This window comes from Muscardinus avellanarius (assembly GCF_963383645.1).
Source record: "Muscardinus avellanarius genome assembly, chromosome: 3".
Lineage (NCBI taxonomy): Eukaryota > Metazoa > Chordata > Mammalia > Rodentia > Gliridae > Muscardinus > Muscardinus avellanarius.
In genome coordinates this window covers 12976137-13001686 of record NC_137788.1, presented here as the reverse complement: position 1 = coordinate 13001686, position 25550 = coordinate 12976137, and the positions used below count along the sequence as shown (strand labels likewise).

General features: G+C 57.8%; 1 protein-coding gene across 1 annotated transcript; it reads left to right on the top strand.

Moving 5' to 3' along the window:
• Window positions 1-939: 939 nt before the first annotated feature.
• ATP13A2 (ATPase cation transporting 13A2) lies at window positions 940-25550 on the top strand (the record flags this gene model as incomplete). The annotated part of the gene is made up of 32 exons (XM_080691326.1): window positions 940-1309; window positions 3603-3706; window positions 4668-4783; window positions 4881-4996; window positions 7678-7772; window positions 7856-8038; window positions 9221-9279; window positions 9397-9511; window positions 9777-9856; window positions 11914-11991; window positions 12169-12238; window positions 13286-13420; window positions 13505-13571; window positions 13650-13781; window positions 17246-17401; window positions 19331-19441; window positions 19518-19564; window positions 19644-19832; window positions 19939-20145; window positions 20574-20669; window positions 20752-20911; window positions 21001-21121; window positions 21251-21375; window positions 22256-22416; window positions 22540-22656; window positions 22757-22836; window positions 23622-23774; window positions 23854-23950; window positions 24590-24813; window positions 24889-25040; window positions 25168-25337; window positions 25416-25550. 32 exons carry the CDS (start codon window positions 940-942, stop codon window positions 25548-25550), a joined length of 4221 nt encoding a protein of 1406 aa, XP_080547452.1.

The window sequence follows — 25550 nt, the reverse complement described above, 5'->3', positions numbered from 1 at the left end:
TTGGGCCCAATCCCTAGCATCGCACATGAAAAAAACTAAGTAAGTCCTTCATTTAAGGGAGAAGTCTCCAGGGCTTTGCAGGTGAGGCTTCCAGGTCGCGATGCACCTCCATGGTCCCTCTGGCACCCTCAACGCCCACTGTCTGCATCGGAGTGCGTTTCCACGAAGCACCTGGCCGCGGGTCTCCTGTGACCTTAACCTGCAGCACCAGGAACTGTCCCAAGGATTTTACACGCATGTTCTCATATGAGCCTCACAATAAGCCTGCGTTGCTAAGGTCGCTTCCCACAGGTTAGGAGCTGGGGCCCAGAGAAGTTGAGTGCCTTGGCCTCGGCCACGCGGAGGCCAGCTCCAAGCGCTATGCAGAACCCTAGCCCCGGGGGCTGCCTGCCCGGGCCTCTCTAGGGTGCCCACTCCGGGTGTGCGGGAGGCCGGGATGGGACTACAAGTCCCGGCAGCCCCTGCGCGGGCGGACGTAGGCCGAGGCTGGGCGGGGCTTGGCGGCCGCAGACAGACTGCGGCAGCTCAGAGTCGCCGCCGCCGCCGCAGCCGCAGGTGCCTCCGCGCCCCGCGCCCGCGCCCCCCGCCCAGCCCGCGCCGCCGGACCGCGCCCCCCGGGGCCCTGCGCACGCCGGGGCCGGCGATGAGCGCGAGGAGCCGACATGAGCGCAGGTGGGTGCCCACGCCGGCCGACCCCGGCCCTCCTGGGGCCTCCTGTGCGGGAGGGTGGAGGGCCACACCCCCCGATGCGGGGTCGCGAGCAGGGGAGCAGCCCGGGGCACGGATCCCGGGTCCGTCCCCTCCCCAAAAGGGTCCCTCCCCTGCGATGGCGAAGGTGATGGCGATGGCGCTGCGCAAGCCGGCCCCCGCCCACCTTCCTGCCCGCGGGCTGGGCCGCCTGGGGCCCGCCCCCTCCCACTGAAGCGGATCCCACCCTGAATGACGACCTCCAGGTGGAGGAAGTGGTGCAACCCCCAGGCGTCTGGGCAGTACCCCTCTTGGCTCAGTGAATGGGGTTGGGACAGCCAGGCCCCCGGAGTGCTGGGCGACTGTGATCTGGGGCACAACGTCACTCCCCACTCCGGCTCGGGGCTCCCGAGCAAGACCGTGAACGCCAGACCCAAGGACCACACCCTTCTAGGCATCCGAACCCCCCACCCCACTCCTGCTTCCACAGTCAGATTCCATTTGTTGCGGATGAGGCCTGTAGGCCTCTGCTACCCAGAGGGGCTGCAGCTGCAGACCCCTGAGTCTAGAACTCTCCCTTCCAGCTTCTCCTCCCCGCTGCAGGCTAGAGTACACCCTGCAGGCAAAGGGCCGGGGTGCAGCTCAGCAGAGGAGTGCTGGCCTAACATGCTGGCCCCAGCACTGCAAAAGAGAAGAGAAAAATGAAAGGAGATGGCCCCTAGGCTCTAGATGCAAATATACAGATTCATTCTGCCTCCCACACGCACAGGCACACACGCACACACTCACCGGGGACAGGAGCTCCTGACCAGCCACAGGGAGGCTGGAAACAGTGTTCTGGGCCATTGCAGGTCACCAGCAGGAAACTGGGGCTTCCTCAGGAAACCAGAGGTTCCCAGATAGCTTTGACTTCAGCCCTCTGCCCTACAACAGTGGTGTCATTGCTCAAGGCCTGTAAATTCAGACCAGGATGAAGTCCAGTCTTGGCCACTTTTACCGGTGTAATTTTGTGCATATTAAGCAACCTGTCTGGGCCTCATCTTCTTTCTTTATTTGTTTAAAGTGCTAAGAATCAAGCCCAGGGCCATGGGTATGCTAGACAAGCACTGCACTACTGCCTACACCCCTGACCCCCTGGGTCTCATCTTTTTTTTTTTTTAAGTACTGGGGATGGAACCCAGGGTATTCTACCTCCGAGCTACGCCCCCAGCCCTATTTTTTATTCTTTAGTTTGAAACAGGGTCTCACTGAGTTGCAAAGGGCCTCCGCTGAGGCTGTCCGCAAAACGCAGTCCTCCTGTCTCAGCCTCCCAAGTGCTGGGATTCCAAGCGTGCACCACCACGCCCAGCCCTGGGCCTCGTCTTTAATGGGAATCCTAATCTGTACTTTTTTCCATGAGGAGGAACTAAGAGAGGAAAAGGTGTCCCTTCTGATCCGTATGTTGCCAGCTTCTCCTCGCTGAAGGTATACAACCCTGGGCAAGGAACACCACAACTAGCTTTGTTCCTCAGTTTCCCCAACCATAAAACAGGGGTGATGCCAGCCCCTCCCTCCAAGGGTTTTGTGAAGATAGCATGAGTCAGTGCCTGAAGGGCTTCTGCGTGGCGGGCACCCGGCCTCTGTGGCTGTCACTCAGGGGAGCAGGAATAGGGTGGCTGCAACATCCTCCTCCCACCTGGCCTGTCTAGCCCGTGCTGGGCTGGCCGAGCTGGCCAAGCTCACCCTGGGCTAAGGAGCCAGGTGGAGAGGGGCAGGCCCGCCCCACTGTTTAGACAGGTGTCCTACAGGAGCGCGCCCTGGCCCTGGCCGGAACTCTAGAGTTTTCCACAGATGGGACTTCCTCCTCCCGAACTCTCCTCGCCCCTCCCTCGTCCCCGAGGTTGACTGGAAAGTTGTCTTTATGACATGGAGGACATTTGATAGAAGAAAGAACTTCCAGGACGGATGGAGTGCTGTTTAGATCCTGGGTGCCCATGGCCAGGGGAGGTCCCTTTAGGAAGAGTTGGGAGCCTGTGCACCTCAGTGGACTGGCCAGGGGCAGGGGGATGGACTGCATGCCCTGCTGTGTCTGCAAGGTGTGCGTGCATCCATTCATTCATTTCAAATGGTTTGGCGGTAGAGGCACCGTTAGCAGGGCCAGCAGCCCGCCCCCACTCCGGTGCAGGTGGGCGTGGTGGGCTTAGAGGACTTTGCAGGAAGGCAGGCCCTTTCCCAGCTTGGAGGCAAGTCCCAGGCCTGTGGCTCCCCAGAGCTCCCAGTTTTATTTGTGAACAAGGCAGAAAGCCCTCCCTGCAGGCTTGAGTCAGATCCGCTGTTGGCCTGGGGGCTTCGAGGCTGGGGGGGGGGCAGCTGTGAGTTTCGGGCAGGAGAGGCCAGAATGAGAAGTGGGTCAGAGCTGAAGCCACGCCTCCTGGGCAGGGACCGCCCACCTGCCCAGGCCTGCCTCCGGAGCGGCCTGCACTGGGCTGCCGTGGTGCTTACATCTCACCAGGGTGCCAGCTGCACACAGACAGCGTCGCTGGAATCATCCTCCTGGAGAGGGGGAATGGAAGACAGACAGGCTGAGGCACCTGCCTCACAAAACACAGCTTGCCTGCGAGGGAGCCGGGAGCAGTGTTTGACGGGTGCACTGATCGTGTGTGGCTTTAAGGCAACTTACTCTCTGAGCCTCAGTTTCCAGTCTGTAAAATAGAGATGAAAGTAGCACCTGCTTCTCAGGGCTGCGGGCGTGGGAGGAATAAATGAGAGACTGGATATAAAACCTGGTGCAGGGGCTGGCCTGGAGGAAGCTCCCCCGGTCCTGAGGGCCTCCCTCCCCATCACCATGGAAACATCCCAAGCACAGCTCTAGACGGGGAGAGATTCCCCACCAGCAGGAGCCAGAGCCTAAGCAGATTCCCTGAAATCCCCGCTAGAAAACACAGACCCGCCGCTGCCCAGCCGGCCCTTCGGAGCTGGCCCCGGTGCCCTGCCTTTGGGAGTGGGCGTGGCCAGGTACAGGGCTCTGGCCAAAACCCAGGTGCGCTGGGCACAGTGGTGCTCACCTGTAATCCCAGCTCAGGAGGCTGAGACAGGAGGATCACAGATTTAAGGCTAGCCTGGGCAATTTAGCAAGACCCTGTCTTGCCGGGCGTGGTGGTGCACGCTTGTAATCCCCATGCTTGGGAGGCTGAGACAGGAGGATCGCGCAGGTTTGAAGCCAGCCTTAGCTGGCTTAAGAGACCCTGTTTCCAAATAAAATATAAAATAGGTCTGGGAGTGTAGCCCAGAGGTAAAAAGGTTCCATCCCCAGTACCACCAAAAAAAAAAAAAACCAAGACCCTATCTCAAAATTAAAAGGGTTAGGGGTACAGTTCGGTGGTGGAATGCCCCTAGATTTTATCTCCAGAACTGCAGGGGGAACCAAAAGGGCTCCAGTGCTGCGTTTCTAAAACAGGGCAGGAAGCTGGAATCAGTCACACACGAGGATGGCAGATTCAGGACCAGGATGGTAACATAGTGAGACCCTGTTTCAAAATTTAAAAAAAAAAAAATTTAAGCCGGCCATGGTGGCACACACTTGTAATCCTTGTAATCTCAGCATTCTGGAGGCTGAGACCAGAGGATCGCAGTTCACAGCCAGCCTCAGCTACTTAGTGAGGCCCTGTTTCAAAATAAAGGAAAAAAAAAAAATAGGGCAGGGGGTGTAGCTCAGACGTTGAATGCCCCAGGGTTCCTTCCCCAGACCCACAGAAAAATAAATAAATAGAATAAAAGGCTGAGGGTATAGCTCAGAGGGAAAAGGCCCCTGGAGCCAGGAAAATAGAAAGGGCGAGGAGGATAGCTCGGTGGTACAATGTCCCTGGGTTCAACTCCCAGTACCCCCGCCACAAACACACACACACGCAGGAAAAGGCTGTGGTTGGCGGTGGTCAAGGACCTGCGAAGCCAGCTGTGCTGACAGTGCCCTTGAATGCCCCCTGTGCCCACCCGGGCTGCAGCTGCTCACACCTGCCCTGCTCAGACCAGACAGCAGAGGCCTGGGCTGTTTCTTGTCTGTAGATCCAGAAGGGAAGGAAATGATGCTCTTCCCCGGCCAGCTCTACCACCTCCGAGCGTGTGTGTGTGTGTGTGTGTGTGGGGGGGGGTATGGTCATTCCCCAGAGCCCAGCCATTTGTTCTGAGCCAGCAGACACCGCTGTGCTGTTCAGCAGAGCCCCGCTTTGCTCTTGGTTTCTGCGTCATCACCTGAAAGAGGCCTCAGGGGGTGCGGGGGAGGTGTCCTGCTCTCTGCCAGCGCCCACAGGCGCCCTGGCGGGGAGCAAGGCTGGTGAGCCTTTGTGCTCAACCCCCCCCCCCACCCGAGCCTGCCGGGAGGGTTCAGGAGCTCATTCTGAGGCTCAGTCCAGCCGTCACCTGGGGAGGCTTAATGGATGTTAGCTGCTCTCATTGCCCTTATTGCTGCTGAAGCTGGTACCGCTGCCCTTCCATGAGGGGCTGGGTGGCGAGGACAGGCTGCTGGGCTGGCAGGGACACGTGGCCCCAAGCCTCCGCGTGTGCCCGGCGGGACGCAGTGATCAGAGCCCAGCCCGAGCCAGCGCCAAGCGGTGCAGTCTGTGAGATCAGTTTGGGAGAGTTAATTGCAAGCAAATGTAAACCATCTACTCCAGGGTCCACTTTGTTCATAAAAAGGAATTTTTTTTCCTGGTACTGGGGATGGAACCCAGAGGCATTCTACCTCCGAGCTACATCCCCAGCCCTATTTTTAAAATTATTTTTTATTTCGAAACAGGGTCTCACTGAGTTGCAAATGGCCTCACTAAGTAGCTGAGGCTGTCTGGAAACCTGTGTGATCTTCCTTCTCAGCCTCCCAAGTATTGGGATTACAAACATGCGCCACCACGCCTGACTTCCCAGACTCCTTTTGCATCATGAGATTAACCCTCTATTTGCTTAAACCAGCTGAGGCTGGCCTGGCCTCGAACCTGCTCGATCATCCTGTCTCAGCCTCACAAGCTGAGCCGGGCGTGGTGGCGCACGCTTTAATCCCAGCATTTGGGAGGCTGAGACCTGAGGATCGTGGTTCGCGGACAGCCTCAGCTACTTAGGCCCTCCGCAACTCAGTGAGACCCTGTTTCAAAATAAAGAATAAAAAACTGGGCTGGGGGTATAGCTTGGAGGTAAATGCCTCTGGGTTCCATCCCCATACCCACAAAAAAAAAAAAAAAAAAAAAAAAAGCTGAGCTGGAGCCAGACTGCCTGAGTTTGCATCCAAGAGCTACCATATACTTGCTTTTGATTTTAGGCAAGATGCTTAACCTCTCTGAGTCTCTGCTCTTCTGTAAAGTGGGGAAAATAATTGTGGTTGTGGTTACCTGGCAGTGTCTCACTGAGTTGCAAAGGGCCTCACTTAGTAGCTGAGGCTGGCTGTGAACCCAGAACCTTCTGCCTCAGCCTCCCAAATGCTGGATTACAAGCGTGCACCACCACGCCCGGCTTTTGTTGTTTTCTGTTGTGTTTTGTTGCTGAGCTGAGGAGCAAACCAAGGGCCCTGGGCATGCTAGGCGAGTATTCTACCACAGAGATAGACCCCCTGGCTGACTATTTGATTATTTATTATGCTCAAGGGAGCTCAGAGGCCCAAGCATTCAGAAATAGAACAGCTGAGAGGCTGGGATGTGACCACCGCAGGTGTTTGGGACTCTCTGGGCTTGTTGGGTAGAAACTTAAAAGGCCTTAGGTTCTGGGGTGGAGGTTAAAGGGCAGCCCACAAAACCAGCAGCCTGCCCCACACCCACCTGGGTTTCCCAGCCCCTTTGGGAACTTTCCAGAGGTTCTTGTGAAGTGAGCAGCTGCCCACACCGCCCCACCCTGCTGCGGAGCTGATCCAGCAGGTCTGGGGAGAGGCCAGGATGCCTCTCAGTCCTTCAAGGTGGAGCCTGCCCTGCTGCGACCCAGAGGAAGCAGGAAGGAAAGTTGTTCTGTGGCGGCCACCCGGTGCTGTTCCCTGAGCCTCCCCACCTGCATAAACATGGCCTGCAAGCCTGCATTTTATCAGTCTGGACTCGGCGTCCAGCCTGCGCTGGAGATGAGAGGCTCTGACCCACCCTCAGAGTCGGTGCAGGCAAGAAATGGAAGAGCGGGACCCTGCTCCAGGCAGGCCAGCCGCTGGGTGCAGGAGCTCAGGGTCTGGGCAGCAGCCCTCAGGGATGACCAGGCACACAAGGAAGTCAGGCACCATGAATAAGAACCACAAAGCAGCCGGACCACAGGCACCTGAAGACAGCTGCTGGATTTTTTTTTTTTTTTTTTTTTTTTTTGCGGTACTGGAGATAGAACCCAGGGGCATTATTCTACCTCCAAGCGACACCCCCAGCCCTATTTTTTATTCTTCATTTTGAAATAGAGTCTCACTGAGTTTCAAGGGACCTCACTAAGTAGCTGAGGCTGTCTGCAATCCTCCTGCCTCAGCCTCCCAAATGCGGGGATTACGAGTGTGCCACCACCCCGCCAGGCTTCAGTACACAGTAATTCAGCCAGGCAGTTTCATCCATATCATGTGGGTGTGTGGCTCAGAGGTAGAATGCCCCGGGATCAATTCCCAGGACCAAAACAGAGAATGAAGCGTGTCCAAAGAAGAGGAGGAACTGGGCGTGGTGCTGTAATCCCAGCATTCTGGAGGCGGAGACAGGAGGATCGAGGTTTGTGGATAGCCTCAGCTACTTAGTGAGGCCCTCTGCAACTCAGTGAGACCCTGTTTCAAAATAAAGAATAAAAAATAGGGCTGAGGGTGCCTCTTGGAGGTAGAACGCCCCTGGGTTCCATCCCCAGTACCATGCAAAAAAAAAAGGGGGGGGGGAGCTGAGGCTGCAGCTCGGGGGTAGAGCGCTTGCCCAGCCTGCACAAGCCCTGGGTTCCATCCCACTGCTGCAAAACAAACAAACAAAAGACAGGAAGAAGAGGAGGAGGAAGACACTCCCTGCAAATGGCCTTTCTCCTTTCCACCCACAGACAGCAGCCCGCTCGTGGGCCACCTGCCGGCCAGCTATGGGACCCTGACGATAGAGACATCAATCGATCCCCTCAGCTCCTCAGTTTCATCCGTGGTACGAGGGCGCGGGGGTCGGTGGGCTGATACAGGCCCGCACTGCACCGGCCCCCTCCCAGCCCACCTCTCCTGCATCCTCAGAGGCTCAGCGGCTACTGTGGCAGTCCATGGAGGGTCATCGGCTATCACGTCGTGGTCTGGATGCTGGCCGGGATCCCCTTGCTGCTGTTCCGCTGGAAGCCCTCGTGGGGGGTGCGCCTGCGGCTGCGGCCCTGCAGCCTAGCCCACGCCGAAACACTCGTCATCGAAATAAGAGACAAAGAGGTGAGGGCCGGGCTAGCCTGCAGCTGGAGAAGGGCGTCAGCCAGGGCCCAGGTACAGGCTGCCTGGGTTCTCGGCTGAGCCTGACTTTGGCCTCCGTGGCACCGAGGGGTCTTCTGGACCTTTTCCATCTAAGCAGTGGGCAGAAGGGTCTGGCTGGGTGGCCTCTGCAGAGTCACCTGCACCCTTGACTTTGTGTGTGTGTGTGTGTGCGCGTGTGCATGTGGTACTGGGGATTGAAGCCAGGGATGGTCTACCTCTGAGCTATTCCCCAAGCCCTAATTTATTCTTTATTTTTAAAAAAGTTCTCACTAAGCCGGGCATGGTGGCGCACGCTTGTAATCCCCGCGCTTGGGAGGCTGAGACAGGAGGATCACACAGGTTCGAAGCCAGCCTCAGCTACTTAGTGAGGCTCTCAGCAACTTAGTGAGACCCTGTTTCCAAATAAAATATAAAATAGGTCTGGGAGTATAGCCCGGAGGTAGAAAGCCTCTGGGTTCCACCCCAAGTACCACAAAAAAAAGAAAAAAGTTCTCACTAAGCCAGGTGTGGCGGCGCACGCTTGTAATCCCAGCATTTGGGAGGCTGAGACAGGAGGATCGCGGTTCACGGACAGCCTCAGCTACTTAGTGAGGTCCTTTGCAACTCAGTGAGACCATGTTTCAAAATAAAGAATAAAGAATAGGGCTGAGGCGCCGGGCGTGGTGGCGCTCACATGTAATCCCCACGCTTGGGAGGCGGAGACAGGAGGATCACGCATGTTTGAAGCCAGCAGTGCTGGCTTAAGAGACCCTGTTTCCAAAAATAAAAAAATTGGTCTGGGAGTGTAGCCCAGAGGTAGAAGGGCTTCCAGGAACCCCAGTACCACAAAAAAAAAAAAAAAAAATAGGGCTGAGGATGTAGCTCAGAAGTGGAATGTCCCTGGGATCCATCCCTAGTACCGCAAAAAAGAAAAAAGAAAAAGTCTCACTAAGTTGCTGAAGGGCCTTGCTAACTTGCTTTATCTGTCCTCAAACCCGTGATCCTCTTGTCAGACTCCCAAGAACTGGGATTTCAGGCCTGCACCGCTGCATCTGGCTAGCTCCGACTCTGCCTTCTCGGGCAGGGGCCTGCTGGCTGTGGAATGGGGTCGGGGCGGGAGGGGAGGGCTCTCTTCCAGGACTGAGTCCACGCTCTGTGTTCCAGGATAACTCTCGGCGGCTCTTCACGGTCCAGGTGCAGACCGAGGCCATCAGCGAGAACAGGTGAGGCAGCCCACCGCCCCTTCTGGGGGCTGCATCCCAGCGAGGACCGTGGCTCTGTGGTTGGGAGGTTTGGGGTCAGCTCCAGGAGCCGCAGAGTAACCCGCAGCCCCTCCCCAGCCTGGAGCTGCCCCCGCAGGCCCAGACAGAGGACGGCCGGAGCCAGGTGGCCGTCGGGGCTGTACTGACAGGCGCATGGAAGGACACCGCCCAGCTCCACAGGAGGGACGAGGCAGTGAGTGGACGGCTGGGCGCCGGATGAAGCCAGTCCCTCTCTGGGTCTCAGTGTCATCCTCTGTACAGTGGGGGGTGGACTCCCTGCTCCCCCCACACCTCCTGATTCTGTTGTCTCAAGTGCTGGCCATGTCATCTGACCGTGTCTATTCTTCAAGCCTCTTCCATCTCTCCTTCCTGTGACACTGGTCCCTGCAGCCACCCCCACCCCACCCCTGAGCCTCGTGGGCTGGGGCTGCTTCCCACTGGCCCCTCTCCCCCTCCAGAAGCGGGAGCTGCGTTACTATGTGTTCCAAGGCCAGCGCTATGTCTGGATTGAGAGCCAGCAGGCCTTCTACCAAGTCAGGTAGGAGCCAGGGCCGCCGCGGCCCACGTCACCTCCCAGGGTGGGGCACAAAGCCACGCAGCCTGGCTCCCCTCTCAGTTGTGCAGAGACCTCAGGCAAGTTATTGAGCCTCTCTGCCTGTAAATAGGATAGTCCCCACCACCCCTAGGGTTATTTTCCCTTTTTGGGGGGTGATGGAACCCAGGGGTATTCTATCTCTATATGCCCAGCCCTATTTAAATTCTTTATTTTATTTTTTTATTTTTTGTGGTAGTAAGGGGTGGAACCCAGGGGCTCTCTACCTCTGGGCTACACCCTCAACCCTATTTTATAATTTATTTGGAAACAAGGTCTCACTAAGTTGCTGAGAGCCTAAGTAGCTGAGGCCGGCTTTGAACCTGTGCGACCCTCCTGTCTCAGCCTCCCAAGCGCTGGGATTACAAGCATGCGCCACCATGCCCGGCCTTTAGGGTTATTTTAAGGTGAAGTCTATAAAAGTTCACATAAAAACGCCAGGTGTGTTGGCCCATGCTTATAATCCCAGCATTTGGGAAGCTGAGACAGGAGGATCGCAATTCGTGGACAGCCTCAGCTACTTAGGCCCTTTGCAACTCAGTGAGACCCTGTTTGAAAATAATGAAGAAAAACTAGGGCTGGGGGTGCAGCTTGGAGGTAGAATGCCCCTGGGTTCCATTCCCGGTACCACCAAAAAAAAAAAAAAAAAAGTTCACATAAAGCTGGGCCCAGCACCTGGCCTAAGGTGGTGACATTGGTGACCCAAACCGTGGCTCTATGCTCGGGCTCTGCTTGGGGTTCAGCCCTCCTCTGTCAACAAGTCTTAATTTGGGTCCCTCAGAAGTCGAGCCCAGGAGGAGATTCCAGAGCTGAGAGTTAGTTTATCTGGAAGGTGACCCCGGGCTGCTCTGGGGAAGGGACGTGGGCAGGGGGCAGCAGCAGACAGGATATGAAGCTGTTACTACCAAAGCCGAGGTCAGGCCCTGGGGCTCCCTTCAGACCAGTGCAGAGCAGACACCTGCACCTCCGGATGGCCCCCACAGAGGGAGGGAGCCGGGCACGCCTCCCTGACCTTGATGGGTCGCCACCGCTGCTGGAGACAGATCCCGCACTGGAGGCTCTCAGGGCAAGGTGTGCTCATGAGCGGAGCGTCCCTAGGCCAAAGGGATGTTTGCAGGGAGCTGCCGCACACGGGGAACGGCCTTAGCGGAGCTCAGCGGCACGTTGTCGCCTAGTAAGTGGCAGACCCTGTCCCAGGTGCACTATGTGCACCCTGGCCCATCTGCTGCCTCACAGGCTGGGAGGGAGGTGCCGTTGCTGCCCCCATTTTGCGGATGACAAAATCGGGGTGCGGAGAGCTTACATGACTCACCTGAGGCACCATCGGTGTGGGTACTGCTCTCGTGGCTGGGTGTGGTGCCACACACTTCTGATCCCAGTACTTGAAGGCTGAGACAGGAGGATCGAAGGCTTGAGGCCCGCGTCAGCAACCTAGTGAGACCCTGTTTCAAAACAAAAGAAATAAAAAGGGCTGGGGGTGTAGCTTGGAGGTAGAATGTCCCTGGATTCAAACCCAGTACCAAAAAAAAAAAGATAAAAGACTAACACTTGTCACTTGGTAATGGCTGCTCTTTTTTGTGTTTGTATGGTACTGGGATGGAACCCAGGAGCCTTCTACCTCTGGGCTACACCCCCGACCTATTTTATTTGGAAACAGGGTCTCACCAAGTTGCTGAGAACCTAGGTAGCTGAAGCTGGCTTTGAACCTGTGTGATCCTCCTCTCAGTCTCCCAAGCACTGGGGTTATAAGCGTGCATCGCCATGCCCAGCTGGTAACAACTGTTCTTGTCACGGGAGCCTGACTGTCATCTCACTGTCCCTCTGCCCTGGTGAGCTAGCGGGGCACAGTCAGGGCCACAGGAGAAGAGCTGGGTCCAGGCTTTCTCCCGGAGCTCAGGTGTCAGAGGCTCCGTAAGGGCCCGGAACCCCAAGCTGCCCAGGAGGGGGGACACAGAGCTCGGGCCTTGCCACCCACACCAGTGTCCCCTCCCCGCCCTCGCCAGCCTGCTGGACCGTGGCCGCACCTGTGATGACATCCACAGCTCTCGCTCTGGCCTCAGCCTCCAGGAGCAGACGGTGAGGTGGGTGCTGCTGGGCCTGGGAACCCTAAAGGCCAGGAGCTCCGTCCTGCCTGCTCCCTCCCATACAACTCGCCCTTAGAGCCTCAGTTTCCCCAGGCTAAAATAGGGAGCTGATAACCCGGGGGTCCATCTGCCACAGCCTCTCCATTGACAGCTCGGCCGCCTCCCCTCTTCCAGGAAGACCATCTACGGCCCCAATGTCATCAGCATTCCCGTCAAGTCCTATCCTCAGCTCCTGCTGGACGAGGTAGGCTGCCCGCTCGCCCTCGCTCGGACGTGCGGTGGTCCTTGGCCCGGGGCTGGCCTCCTCTGAACCACTGTATGGTGATGGATCAGACCAGTCGTCACCTTCTTTGTGATGGGTGGTGGGGCCATCTTAGACCCCGCCTCACTTAGCCCAGCCACGAGTCACCGGATCAAGGACCTGGGGGTCTGCTCAGGGCTGGGGCCACAGGAGGCCGGGCTGCCCGTTCCAGGCGGCGTGCCCTAGAGTACAGCCGTCCCTTCTGTGCGTGGACCCTTCTTTCCCCCAGTAGCCCTGTGAGGAGGCCGGGATCACTGTTCACACAGGATGACCCAGGCTTCAGAGCAGGGTGGGCATGCCGACCCACACCGGACAAAGGGAGCCCAGTGACCAGACACGTCATCCCAGCCCCTGGGCAGACACCGTGTGAGGGAGAGGCCGGCCCGATAGAAACTGCAGCCTGCCTCTCGGAGGCTGTGTGGTTTTAAGCTGGGGGCAGGCCTCCTAAGCCTCGGTTTTCTCACTGTCCCGTGGAGCCCATGGTGGCACCTGCCTTGCAGAAATGCCATCACTGTTCTATATGACAAAATTTAGTAGGGAAACCAGTCATGGTGCCCACGCTGGTAATCCCAGTATGTGGGAGGCTGAGACAGAAGGATTGCAGGTTCGTGGCCAGCCTCAGCTACTTTAGGCCCTCTGCAACTCAGTGAGAACCTGCTACAAAATAAAGAATTAAAAAAAAAAAAAGGGCTGGGGGAGTAGCTTAGAGTAGAATGCTCTTTGTCAATCCCCAGTACCGCAAAAAAAAAAAAAAAGAAAAAAAAAAGAAATTAGCGGAGACCTGGCTCAGAGGTGCTCAGCCAGAGGTGCTCAGCCAGTACCCGCGTCCTCTAGAGCAGAGAAGCGGCAGCTTGAGACGTCTGGTTGGGTAGGGCTGGGCCCGGCCAGGAGTGACGCCCGGCTGCATCCCGTGCGGCTATGGGGCCTCTGCTCCCGGGCCTGTGGCCGGACACGCGGCCCTCACACTACTCCCCCCACCCCACACCGCAGGCTCTGAACCCCTACTACGGGTTCCAGGCCTTCAGCATCGCGCTGTGGCTGGCTGACCACTACTACTGGTACGCCCTGTGCATCTTTCTCATCTCCGCCGTCTCCATCTGCCTGTCTCTGTATAAGACCAGAAAGGTGAGCATGTGGGGCGGGCGAGGCAAGGCGCCGGGTCCCCAAAGCCCCCACCCACCCAGCCCTTCTTGCCCCCTCCGCCCACAGCAAAGCCAGACTCTGAGGGACATGGTGACGCTGTCCGTGCGGGTGCGCGTGTGCCGGCCTGGGGGAGGTGAGGAGCTGGGCCAGGGAGGGGCGGCTGGTGGCAGGGGTGGCTAGGGCGCCCTGCTGAGCCCCTGCCCGCCCACAGAGGAGGAATGGGTGGACTCCAGCCAGCTGGTGCCCGGAGACTGCCTGGTGCTGCCACCCGAGGGCGGGCTGGTGCCCTGCGACGCCGCGCTGGTGGCCGGCGAGTGCATGGTCAACGAGAGTACCCTGACAGGTGAGCCCGGCCGCCGCCACTCTCCTCTTTCCCTGTTTCATGAGTCTTAGCTTGGGTTTTCTTTTCCTTCTTTGAAATAACAATCCTGGAGCTGGACGTGGTGGCATACCCTTGTCCTCCCAGCATCCCGGAGGCTGAGGAAGGAGGATCGGAGTGTGAGGACAGCCTTAGCTACTTAGTGAGGCCCTCTGCAACTCAGTGAGACCCTGTTTCAAAATAAAGAGTAAAGCCGGCCGTGGTGGCGCACGCTTGTAATCCCCGCGCTTGGGAGGCTGAGACAGGAGGATCGCACGGGTTTGAAGCCAGCCTCAGCTACTTAGTGAGGCTTTCAGCAACTTAGTGAGACCCTGTTTCCAAATAAAATATAAAAAAAGGTATGGGAATATAGCCTGGAGGTAGAAAGCCTCTGGGTTCCACCCCCAGTAGCACACACACACACAAAAAAGAGTAAAAAACAGGGCTGGGGGTAGAGCTTGGAGGTCGAATGCCCCTGGGTTCCACCCCCAGTACCGCAAAAAAGAAAAGAAAAGAAATAACAATCTTGGCTTCAGCACTCAACTAGCCCCATCCTCTCAGGCTGTATCACATAACCCCACCGTGCCTCAGTTTCCCCTTCTGTATCGGATAGGAGGCACAGAGTAAGCCCCAATACGTGCGAACTATTTCTACAAGAATGTCTGCAGACTCCAGACTATGTAGGAGAATGTGGTGCTTCAGCGGGGCGAGAGGGTCATTCCTGCCCCCAGAACAGCCACCGGGAAGGGTCCCCAGGGTCTCACCACTCCTCACTCTGCATTTATGTAATATGTGTGCACAAATGCAAGCACGCCCTGCTGGGCTTGGTGTTGCACACTTGTAATCCCGGTACCTGGGAAGCTGAGACGGGAGGTTCCTAGGTTCGAGGCCAGCCTCAGCAACTTAGACGCTCAGCAATTTAGTGAGACCCTGTTTCAAAATAAACAGTGAAAAATAGCTGGCAGTGGAGCTCGGAGGTAGAATGCCCCTGGGCAGTGTTCCATCCTGAGTACAAAACAAATAAAGAAACGCAAGCACACCTCTTCCAGTTACATGCCTGGGGTCGCGCTGGATGGAACGTTCCCTGCCTTCCATTTCTTTTTTTTTGTGTGTGTGGTACTGGGGTTCCTGGAAGCCCTTCTACCTCCGGGCTACACTCCCAGACCTATTTTTACATTTTTATTTGGAAACAGGGTCTCCTAAGCCAGCGCGCGCGGCTGGCTTCGAACCTGCGCGATCCTCCTGTCTCTGCCTCCCAAGCGCGGGGATTACAAGCGTGCGCCACCACGCCCGGCTTTGCCTTCCATTTCTCAGGGCACGTGTTCATGGCACCCGGGGCTCCGCCTCACACAATATAAGAGGCCGCAGTGGGCGCAGATTGTCACCCACTAACACAGTCCCCTGGGAGGAACGTTAGACTGCGAGTGTGCAGCCCATGCAGACAGCAGCCTCGTCCCGTGTGTGTCTTGATAGGTACAGATAGTTTTCTCTGAGATGTGTTGGGCCTCCGCAGTGGGTACTGCAGAGCTTACTGAAAACCAGGATATGGCGGTTTCTTCCAAGGAAGGTTTCTGCCTAGAGTTGTTTGTAAGATGGTTGGAATCATCAGTGGGTGCGCACCCTGAATCTGGCCCACTGCAAACTGCCCTGAGGTGCCTCTTGGGAGATAGAGACAGCTCCTGGGTTGTTCCTGAGCTCCTCCCAGGAATCTGCACACAGTAGGTCCTCAGGAGTTGCACCCTCGCAGGCTTTCTACTTGATGCTCTGCCTGGCAGCCTGCCTGGGTCTTTACAGCCGTTAAGCCAAATCCCTATGTAAATAGCCTTACTGATTTGAATCATAAAAGTAATAAGTATTTGTTGTGATGAAAATCTCCAGTAGCATTCTTGTACTTGGGAGGCTGAGGAGGAGGATGGCAAGTTTGGGGCCAGCCTCAGCAACTTATCGAGACCCGGTCTCAAAATAAAAAGGGCCGGGGATCAGACCTGGTGGCGCATGCTTGTAATCCCAATACTGAGACAGGAGGGTTGCAGGTTCGCACTAGACTCAGCTACTCAGTGAGGTCCTCCGCAACTTAGCAAGACCCTGTTTTTTGTTTTGTTTTGTTTTGTTTTTGCGGGTCTGGGGATGAAACCCAGGGGCATTCGACCTCCAAGCTATACCTCCTGCCCTATTTTTTATTCTTTATTTTGAAACCCGGTCTCACTGAGTTGCAGAGGGCCTCACTAAGTAGCTGAGGATGTCTGTGAACCACGATCCTCCGGTCTCAGCCTCCTGAATGCTGGGATTACAAGCATGCGCCACCACGCCCGGCTTGAGACCCTGTTTTAAAATAAAGAATTTTTAAAAAGAAATAGGAGCCAGGCATGGTGGCGCATGCTTGTAATCCCAGCAGTTGGGAGGCTGAGACAGGACAGCATGCAAGTTCAAAGCCAGCCTCAGCGACTTAGGCTCTCAGCAACTTAGTGAGACCCTGTTTTTAAATAAAATATAAAATAGGTCGGGGAGTGTATCTCAGAGGTAGAAAAGCCCCTGGGTTCCATCCCAGTACCACCAAAAAAAGAAATAAGAAATAGTACTGGGGGTATAGCTCAGAGGTAGAATACCCCAGGGTTGCCGGGCATGGTGGCGCACGCTTATAATCCCCGCGGTTGGGATGCTGAGACAGGAGGATCATGCAGGTTTGAAGCCAGCCCCGGCTACTGAGTGAGGCTCTCAGCAACTTAGTGAGACCCTGTTTCCAAATAAAATATAAAAAAAGGGGGGGGGGTCTGGGAGTATAGCCCGGAAGTAGAAAGTCTCTGGGTGGAGAAAGTCTCTGGGTTCCACCCCTAGTACCACCACCACCACACAAAAAAAAGAATACCCCAGGGTTTAGTTCCTAGTACCACACACACAAATTCCAACCGGAGAAAGGCTCCCACACCCTGCCTCTCAGTCCCCACGGGTGCCCACGCGTGCTTGTCCAGCGCCCCCAGAGCTGCTTTCTGGCAATGGCTGCCCCACCCCTCCAGGACTATCTTATTGTTTATTTATTTATTTATTTATTTATTTATTTATTTATTTATTTATTGTGGTGCTGGGGATGAAATCAAGCAGCCTTCTACCTCTGGACTACGGTCTCAGACCTATTTTATATTTTATTTGGAAACAGGGTCTCACTAAGCTGAGGCTGGCTTTGAGCCAGCGTGACCCTCCTGTCTCTGCCTCCCGAGTGCGGGGATCACAAGCATGCGCCACCACGCCCAGCTGTATCTTTGTGTCCTCCACCCTCTCAGAGCCTCGTGCCCCTCTCTGTGAAATGGGGCGTAGTTTTTTATTTGTACCTGGTTACGCAGTTAAATGAGACCTGGGGCCGACGAAACAGTCTGTGCCTGGCTCCTGGTTTTGTTTGTGGGAGGGAGCGGCCTGAAGGGTCTCTTGTGGGCCTCACACCACATCCCTCCCAGGGGAGAGTGTTCCAGTGTTGAAGACGGCCCTGCCGGAGGGGCCCAGGCCCTACTGCCCGGAGACACATCGGCGGCACACAGTCTTCTGCGGGACCCTTGTCCTACAGGCCCGGGCCTACATGGGACCCCACGTCCTGGCGGTGGTGACTCGCACAGGTACCCCTCAGGAGGCGGGGAGGAGTGCTGGGCTCAGTACCTGTTGGCGAGGTGACCCAGGGCAGGGCCTGGAGCCCTGGACCCCATACTCTTCTCTGCCACTGCCCTGCTGTGGGACCTCAGGCAAGTCTCACCCCAGTTGGGCTTCAGTGTCCCCAGTTTAGGAGGAAGTTAACCCAGACTGTGACCAAGCATTGCAACACCCACAGAGGTTATAAATGCCAAAGGGGGAGGAAAGCGCAAGCAGGATGCGTCCCCTCTACTCCCGCATCGGAAGTGAAGCTGCCCCCTCCTCAGTTGCTCTCCACTGATTCCATTTTTAAAACCCAAAGGAGCTGGGTGTGGTGGCTCATGCCTCTAATCCCAGTACTTGGAAGGCTGAGACAGGAAAACCATAGGTTCAAGGCCAGCCTCAACAACTTAACAAGACCCTGTTTGAAAATAAAAAAATAAGATGGGCGTGGTGGCGCATGCTTGTAATCCCAGCATTCGGGAGGCTGAGACTGGAGGATCGTGGTTCGCAGATAGTCTCAGCTACTTAGTGAGGCCCTCCATAACTTAGTGAGACCCTATTCCAAAATAAAGAATAAAAAGCCGGGCATGGTGGCACATGCTTGTAATCCCAGCGCTTGGGAGGCTGAGATAAAAGGATCGCACAGGTTCGAAGCCAGCCTCAGCTACTTAGTGAGGCTCTCAGCAACTAGGTGAGACCCTGTTTCCAAATAAAATATAGAGTAGGTCTGGGAGTATAGCCCAGAGGTAGAAAGCCCCTGGGTTCCACCCCCAGTACTACCAAAATAAAATAAAATAAAAAATATAGGGTAGGGGATGTAGCTCAGAGGTAGAATGCCCCTGGGTTCAATCCTTAGTACCACAAAAATAAATAAATAAATAAAAAATAAGCCAGGCATGGTGGCACACACTTATAATCCCAATACTTGGGAGTCAGAGACAGGAGGATCACTGGTTCGTGGCCAGCCTCAACTATATAGTGAGGCCCTTTGCAACTTAGTGAGATCCTGTTTCAAAATAAAGGATAAAAATAGGGGTGGGAATGTAGCTCGGAGGTATGTAAATAGCTTTGGGAATGTAGCCCTTGAGTTCCATCCCTAGTTCCACACACACACACCAAAAAAAAAAAAAAAAAAAAAAAAAAAAAAAAAAATCTTAAAGAAAAGAAAAAATAAAAGGACTAGGGGAGTAGCTCAGAAGTAGAATGGACCTGGATTCAAATCCCCAGTACCCCTTCTCTCCCCTTCAAAAGAGAAAAACAACCCCCAAAGGAGGACCTGTAATTCTAGCAGTGCAGGAGGCTGGGGCTGGAGGAACACAAGTTCAAAGTCCAGCCGAGGTAACTTAGCAGGACCCTGTCTCAAAATAAAAAATAAAAAAAAAGCTAGGCGAGGTGGTGCACGCTTGTCATCCTAGCATTCAGGAGGCTGAGACTGAGGATCATGGTTCACTGACCGCCTCGGCTACTTAGGCCCTCTGCAACTCAGTGAGACCCAGTTTCAAAATAAAGAATAAAATGTAGGGCAGTGGGGTGTAGCTCGGAGGTCAAATGCCCCTGGGTTCCATCCCTAGACCCCCCCACCCCCCCACAGATATATATTAAAAAGGGCTAGGGATGTATCTCAGTGGAAGAACACCCCTCTGCTTGATACCCAGAATTGCAAGTTGAGATTGTAGACACACAGGTGGGGCTAGGGATGTAGCTCAGTAGATACCTCTAGGTTCAGCCCCAGTGCCACACACACACACACACACACACACACACACACACACCGTCCCAGGACGGCTGGGCAGGGCAGGCCCGTGCCTGGCACCTGTGGGTATCACATCTCAGCACCCCCAGGTGTGGTGGGGTGGCGAGAAGGGGAGGCCTGTCCTGGCCCCACTTCCCCGCCATGGTTCCTTGTCTCTCCGCAGGGTTCTGCACGGCTAAAGGGGGCCTGGTGAGCTCCATCCTGCACCCCCGGCCCATCAACTTCAAGTTCTATAAGCACAGCATGAAGTTCGTGGCCGCCCTCTCCATCCTGGGTAGGTGCGCCCACAGCCCCCCTGCTGCCAGCCCCAGCTCGGCCTGAAATCCCACCGAGCCTCCTGTCTTCCTCAGCTCTGCTCGGCACCATCTACAGCGTCTATATCCTCTACCGCAACCGGGTGAGCCCCGGGGCCGGGAGGGGGCTGCGGCGCCCCTGTGTCCCCGCCTGGCCTGCGCACTCATGGTGTCTCCTGCCAGGTGCCTGTGAGCGAGATTGTGATCCGAGCCCTGGACCTGGTGACCGTGGTGGTGCCGCCGGCCCTGCCAGCCGCCATGACAGTGTGTACGCTCTACGCCCAGAGCCGGCTGCGGGCACAGGGCATCTTCTGCATCCACCCGCTGCGCATCAACCTGGGGGGCAAGCTGCGGCTCGTGTGCTTTGACAAGGTGGGGGCCGCAGGCTGGGGATGCCGGATGCCCAAACACTGAGGGCTAGGGTGACCCTGCTGTGTGGGCACCCAGCTCATCCCAGGCTTGTCCCTGTCCCCTGCAGACGGGCACCCTCACCGAGGATGGCTTGGACGTGATGGGGGTGGTGCCCCTGAAAGGGCGGGCGTTCCTGCCGCTGGTTCCTGAGCCCCGCCGCCTACCTGGGGGGCCCCTGCTCCGAGCCCTGGCCACCTGCCACGCCCTCAGCCAGCTCCAGGACACCGCGGTGGGTGACCCCATGGACCTCAAGATGGTGGAGTCGACTGGCTGGGTAAGTAGGCCAGGCAGGTCAGCCCCCAGCCCCAGGGCAGCTGGGCCTAATGACTCCCGCCCCGTCCTCCTCGTTCCAGGTCCCCTAGGGTGGCCCCTGTTACACCCACCATCAGTAGCAATGATGGCAGGCCTACTGTGGCGATGGGGTGAGCGCCTACTGTGTGCTAGCGCACTACGGTACAGGCCTGTCCCACACCGTCCTCCCCCAGCCCCAGCAAGCAAGCTCGAAACCCGTTTCACAGGAAGCAGGAGGGTCACCAGTGGCTTAGCCGTTGGAATCTGAATCTAACTGGCTCCAGAGTCTGTATTCTTAACCCTCTCCCCTCTGCTGTGACGGAAGCCTCCCACAAGTCTACCTTGAGTCCTCCCTGCTGCCTGTCCATGGGCAAGGCACTGGGATGCTGACCTTCTGGTCCTGCCTCCCAGGTCCTAGAGGAGGGGCCGGTGGCAGACTCAGCACGCGGGACCCAGGTCTTGGCGGTGATGAGGCCCCCACCTCAGGATCCCCAGCTGCAGGCAACGGTGAGCTGGGGGGTTGTGCGTGGCGTGGGGCCCACAGCGTGGGCTCCACAGCCAGCCCCTCAGCCCCTACCCCACCCTACAGGAGGAGCCCCTGGTGCCGGTCAGTGTCCTCCGCCGCTTCCCCTTCTCTTCGGCCCTGCAGCGCATGAACGTGGTGGTGGCGTGGCCGGGGGCCGCTCACCCCGAGACCTATGTCAAGGGCTCCCCGGAGCTAGTGGCAGGCCTCTGCAGCCCTGAGACAGGTGAAGGTGGCTGGTTGGGTGTCGGCAAGAGCGGGTGGACTCCCGCCGCTGCCTCTCGCTTGGTCGTGACATCACCCCCTCTCCGGCAGTGCCCGCCGACTTCGCCCAGATGCTACAGAGCTACACGGCCGCTGGCTACCGTGTCGTGGCCCTGGCCAGCAAGCCGCTGCCCGTGGCGCCCAGCCTGGAGGCCGCGCAGCAGCTGACGAGGTGGGTCCATCCCGGGTATAGGCGGGGGAGGCTCCTGTGCAGTCCAAGTCGGAAGCTGGCCCGGCCCAGTGGCTGGAGGGGGGCACTGACCACCGCATGGCCTCCAGCCTCGGTCTGCACGCCCCGCAGGGACACGGTAGAGCAGGAGCTGAGCCTCCTGGGGCTGCTGGTCCTGAGGAACTTGCTGAAGCCGCAGACGACGCCGGTCATCCAGGCTCTGCGCAGGACACACATCCGCACCGTCATGGTGACAGGTGCCACGGCCTGCAGGGCCCGGGATGGGAGGGCAGAATCCGGCCTGGGTAGAAGGAAGGGGTACCTATGCCTCCTCTGGGCATCTTTCTGGGTGCAGCCCCTTTATAAGCGTTTCCACATTATCCCTCACGAATGTGACTGTCACCCCCATTTGATGGATTGGGAAAGGGAAGCTAAGGCTGAGAGCGTGGGATGGCTCCCTGGGCGCCCGGGCGTGGAGTCAGCCTGGGTTTCAGCCCAGCTTCTTACCTGCCGGGTGACCTCTCCAGGTGCCAGTTTCCACCTCTGAGAAGTAGGAAGGATGGTGTCAGCCTCAAAGGCTGTGACGGTCTCATGGAGCAAGAAAGATTCGAGCCAGCTGAGCCCTGTGGCCCATGCCTGCAATCCCAGAGCTTGGGGGGCTGACACAGGATCCCAGATTCAAGGCCAGGCGTAGCAACTTAACAAGGCCTTCAGTAACTCACTGAGATCCTGCCTCAAAATAAAAATTAAAACAGGGCTGGGGGGTATAGCTTGGAGATAGAATGCCCCTGGGTTCAGTCCTTAGTACCACACACACAAAAAGATTCTAGTCAGGGTGACATGGCAGGAGCTCAGAGAGGTCTGCGTCCTCCGCCTCTGGCACACGCACCTGCTGTCCAGCAGAGCCCCAAGCAGCACGGGTTATCCACGGCCCGCGCCCAATCCGTTTTTCCTAAGACTCCTCAAAGCCTGCTTCCTACAGTGAGGCCTCAGGTCCAGAGGTGTGGCTGCTGTACCTGGGCCCACTCAGCTAGCGAGGACAGACGGACAGACCGTCTCATCAGTTCTCCCCTCCAGGGGGGTCGGGAGGGACAGCCCTGGAAAGCATTAGACCCTGACCGTGGCCCGCACCTGCAGGGGACAACCTGCAGACAGCGGTCACCGTGGCCCGGAGCTGCGGCATGGTGGGCCCGCAGGAACGGCTGGTCCTTGTGCACGCTACCTGTCCTGAGCACGGCCAGCCCGCCTCCCTCGAGTTCCTGCCCGTGGAGCCCCCTGTAGCCTTGAATGGGGCGAAGGTAAGGCTTCCCCATGGCTTCAGCCCCGCCCCACCCCACTGGGTGCCCCCCCCCTGGTCTCCTGACCCAGGCCCCAGCTCCCCAGGGTGGGCAGGGAGCTAAGCTGAGCTTCTGGGCCCCCAGGATCCTGTCCAGGCCACAAGCTGCACCGTGGAGCCAGACCCCCGATCCAGCCACCTGGCCCTCAGCGGGTCCACGTTCGGTGTCCTTACGAAGCACTTCCCCAAGCTGCTGCCCAAGGTAGGGCTGCCCCGAGCCCCCGGCCACCCCCTGCCCTGCCCTGCCTGGCTTCCAGTGCTTGCCCTGGAGGCTGCCTCAACCCCCCTCCCTGTGCCCCCAGGTCCTGGTGCAGGGTACCGTCTTCGCCCGCATGGCCCCCGAGCAGAAGACCGAGCTCGTGTGCGAGCTACAGAAACTTCAGTAAGTGCTGCCTGGCAGGCGTGGGTGGGCCTTGGGGGCCAGCGTGTCTGCGCCCTCCACAAGCACCCAGGCTGACTCACCAGAAATAACCGCGTCGGTCACTTACAATGACACACGCCTGCAATCTCAGCCCTGAAGAGGCCGAGACAGGAAGATCGCAGGTTGGAGACCAGCTGTCGCAATGTAATGGGACTCTCAGCAACATAGTGAGACCCTGTTTCAAAAAAAAAAAAGGCAGGCGTATTGGCACACGCTGGTCATCCCAGCATTTGGGAAGCTGAGACAGGAGGATCATGGATCGTGGACAGCCTCAGTTACTACTTAGTGAGGCCCAAAATAAAGAATAAAAAATAGAGCTGGGGATGTAGCTTGGAGCTAGGATGCCCTTGGGTTCCATCCCCAGTACCACTAAAGAAAAAAAAAAAAAACTTTGAGAAAGAGCCAGGCGTGTTGGCACATGCCTGTAATCCCAGTACTTAGGAGGCTGAATCAAGAGGATCGCAGGTTCAAGGACAGCCTCAGCAAGTAGTGAGACTCATCAACCTATCGAGACTTTATTTCAAAATCAAAATAAAATAGGGCTGGGAGTGTAGCTTGGAGATAGAATGCCCCTGGGTTCAATCCCCAGCACACACACACACACACACACACACACACACACACACACACACACCCTGCCTACTGAGCACCAAATGTGTAGTGGGAGTCCCGCCCCCACCGTATTCTGCCAGCAGGCCAGGGAGGGACAGGGCGCTTCCCAGGCCACACCTGCCCGCCCCCGTCAGGTACTGCGTGGGCATGTGCGGAGACGGCGCCAATGACTGCGGGGCGCTGAAGGCGGCCGACGTGGGCATCTCGCTCTCCCAGGCGGAGGCCTCGGTGGTCTCGCCCTTCACCTCCAGCATGGCCAGCATCGAGTGTGTGCCCATGGTGATCAGGTGAGGCGGGCGGGCTGGTGGGCAGGGAGGGCAGGCTCCCACGGCCGCCGGGGCCTAAAGCCCGTCCCCTGCCCCCAAGGGAAGGCCGCTGCTCCCTCGACACCTCCTTCAGTGTCTTCAAGTACATGGCCCTGTACAGCCTGACCCAGTTCATCTCGGTCCTCATCCTCTACACGGTGAGCCCGGGCGGAGCCAGGGTCAGAGAAGGCACGCAGCGCGCGGTTAGGAGCCCAGCACGTCCTAGAACACGTGTCGGGGCTCAGACCCTGGCTCGGCCGCTTTTCTAGCCGTGTGACTCGGGCAGTGCGCCTGATACGAGACCAGAGAATTGGGCACAGCGTCTGGCACATAGTAGGTCATAGAAGTAGCAGAGGCTGCCATGTGCCAACAGCTTACCCTCACTCCAGGAGCTCCTGCTCTGCACGGGAGACCGAGGCAGAGCCAAGATCCCTGCGCCTTCCCCACCCCCCCTCCCCCGCCTCAGGTGGGCCCTGCAAGTCTCACAGGTCCCCATGTCCTCCTTAGAGCTAGGAGCCATGGCTACAGGTAGGAGAACCCCCATCAGATTCAGGTCCCCAGACACAGACTAAGGCTGCAGGGGGGACCCCCTGAGGGCGGGACAGTGTGTCTCCACCATCGGGCTAGCGGACCCCCCAGAGCTGGGCAAGCACTGCCCCATCTGATGGGTGGACAGAAAGGATGCCTTTCTTAAGGGTTCCTTGAGACCAGGGTGGGCTCCCCTCTCAGACTAGGAGCCGCTCTGGGTCCGGGCATGGGTGAGGTCTGTTCCCCTCCGCTCTCTCCGCCTGCCACAGATCAACACCAACCTGGGCGACGTGCAGTTCCTGGCCATCGACCTGGTCATCACCACCAGCGTGGCCGTGCTCATGAGCCGCACGGGGCCGGCGCTGAAGCTGGGGCGAGCGCGGCCGCCTGGGGCGCTGCTCAGCGCGCCGGTGCTGGGCAGCCTGCTGCTGCAGGTGGCCCTGGTGGCTGGAGTGCAGCTGGGGGGCTACTTCCTGACCGTAGCCCAGCCCTGGTGAGTGGAGAGTGAGCAGCCTCCCTCACCCCTGCCACCCACACTCGTTCCTGACCCCGGTCCCCAAACCCCCAGGTTTGTGCCTCTGAACAAGACGGTGCCTGCGCCCGACAACCTGCCCAACTACGAGAACACCGTGGTCTTCTCCCTGTCCGGCTTCCAATACCTCATCCTGGCCGCAGCCGTGTCCAAGGGGGCGCCCTTCCGCCGGCCGCTCTACACCAACGGTGCTGCTGCGGGGTGGGGTGGGGTGCCGGCCGAGGGGAGGCAGGTGGGCAGGGGGGGGCCCCCAGTGGAGTGAGTGCGTGCGTGCCGGGGCGCGGCTCCCTCGCTGACAGACTCCCCCACCCCCAGTGCCCTTCCTGGTGGCCCTGGCGCTCTTGGGCTCTGTCCTGGTGGGCCTCATCCTGGTCCCCGGCCTCCTGCAGGGGCCACTAGGGCTGAGGAACATCGCGGACACCTGCTTCAAGCTGCTGCTGCTGGGCCTGGTTGCTGTCAACTTTGTGGGGGCCTTCCTGCTGGAGGTGAGCGTGGCCCTGTGGAGGCAACAGGAGGGATACGGGGGTCCCGCAGCCCTTCCACACCCTCCCTGCCCTCCGCAGAGCGTGTTGGACCAGTGCCTCCCAGCCTGCCTGCGGTGGCTCCGGCCCAAACAGGCCTCCAAGAAGCGCTTCAAGCAGCTGGAACAGGAACTGGCTGAGCGGCCCTGGCCACCGCTGCCCCCGGCGCTGAGTTAG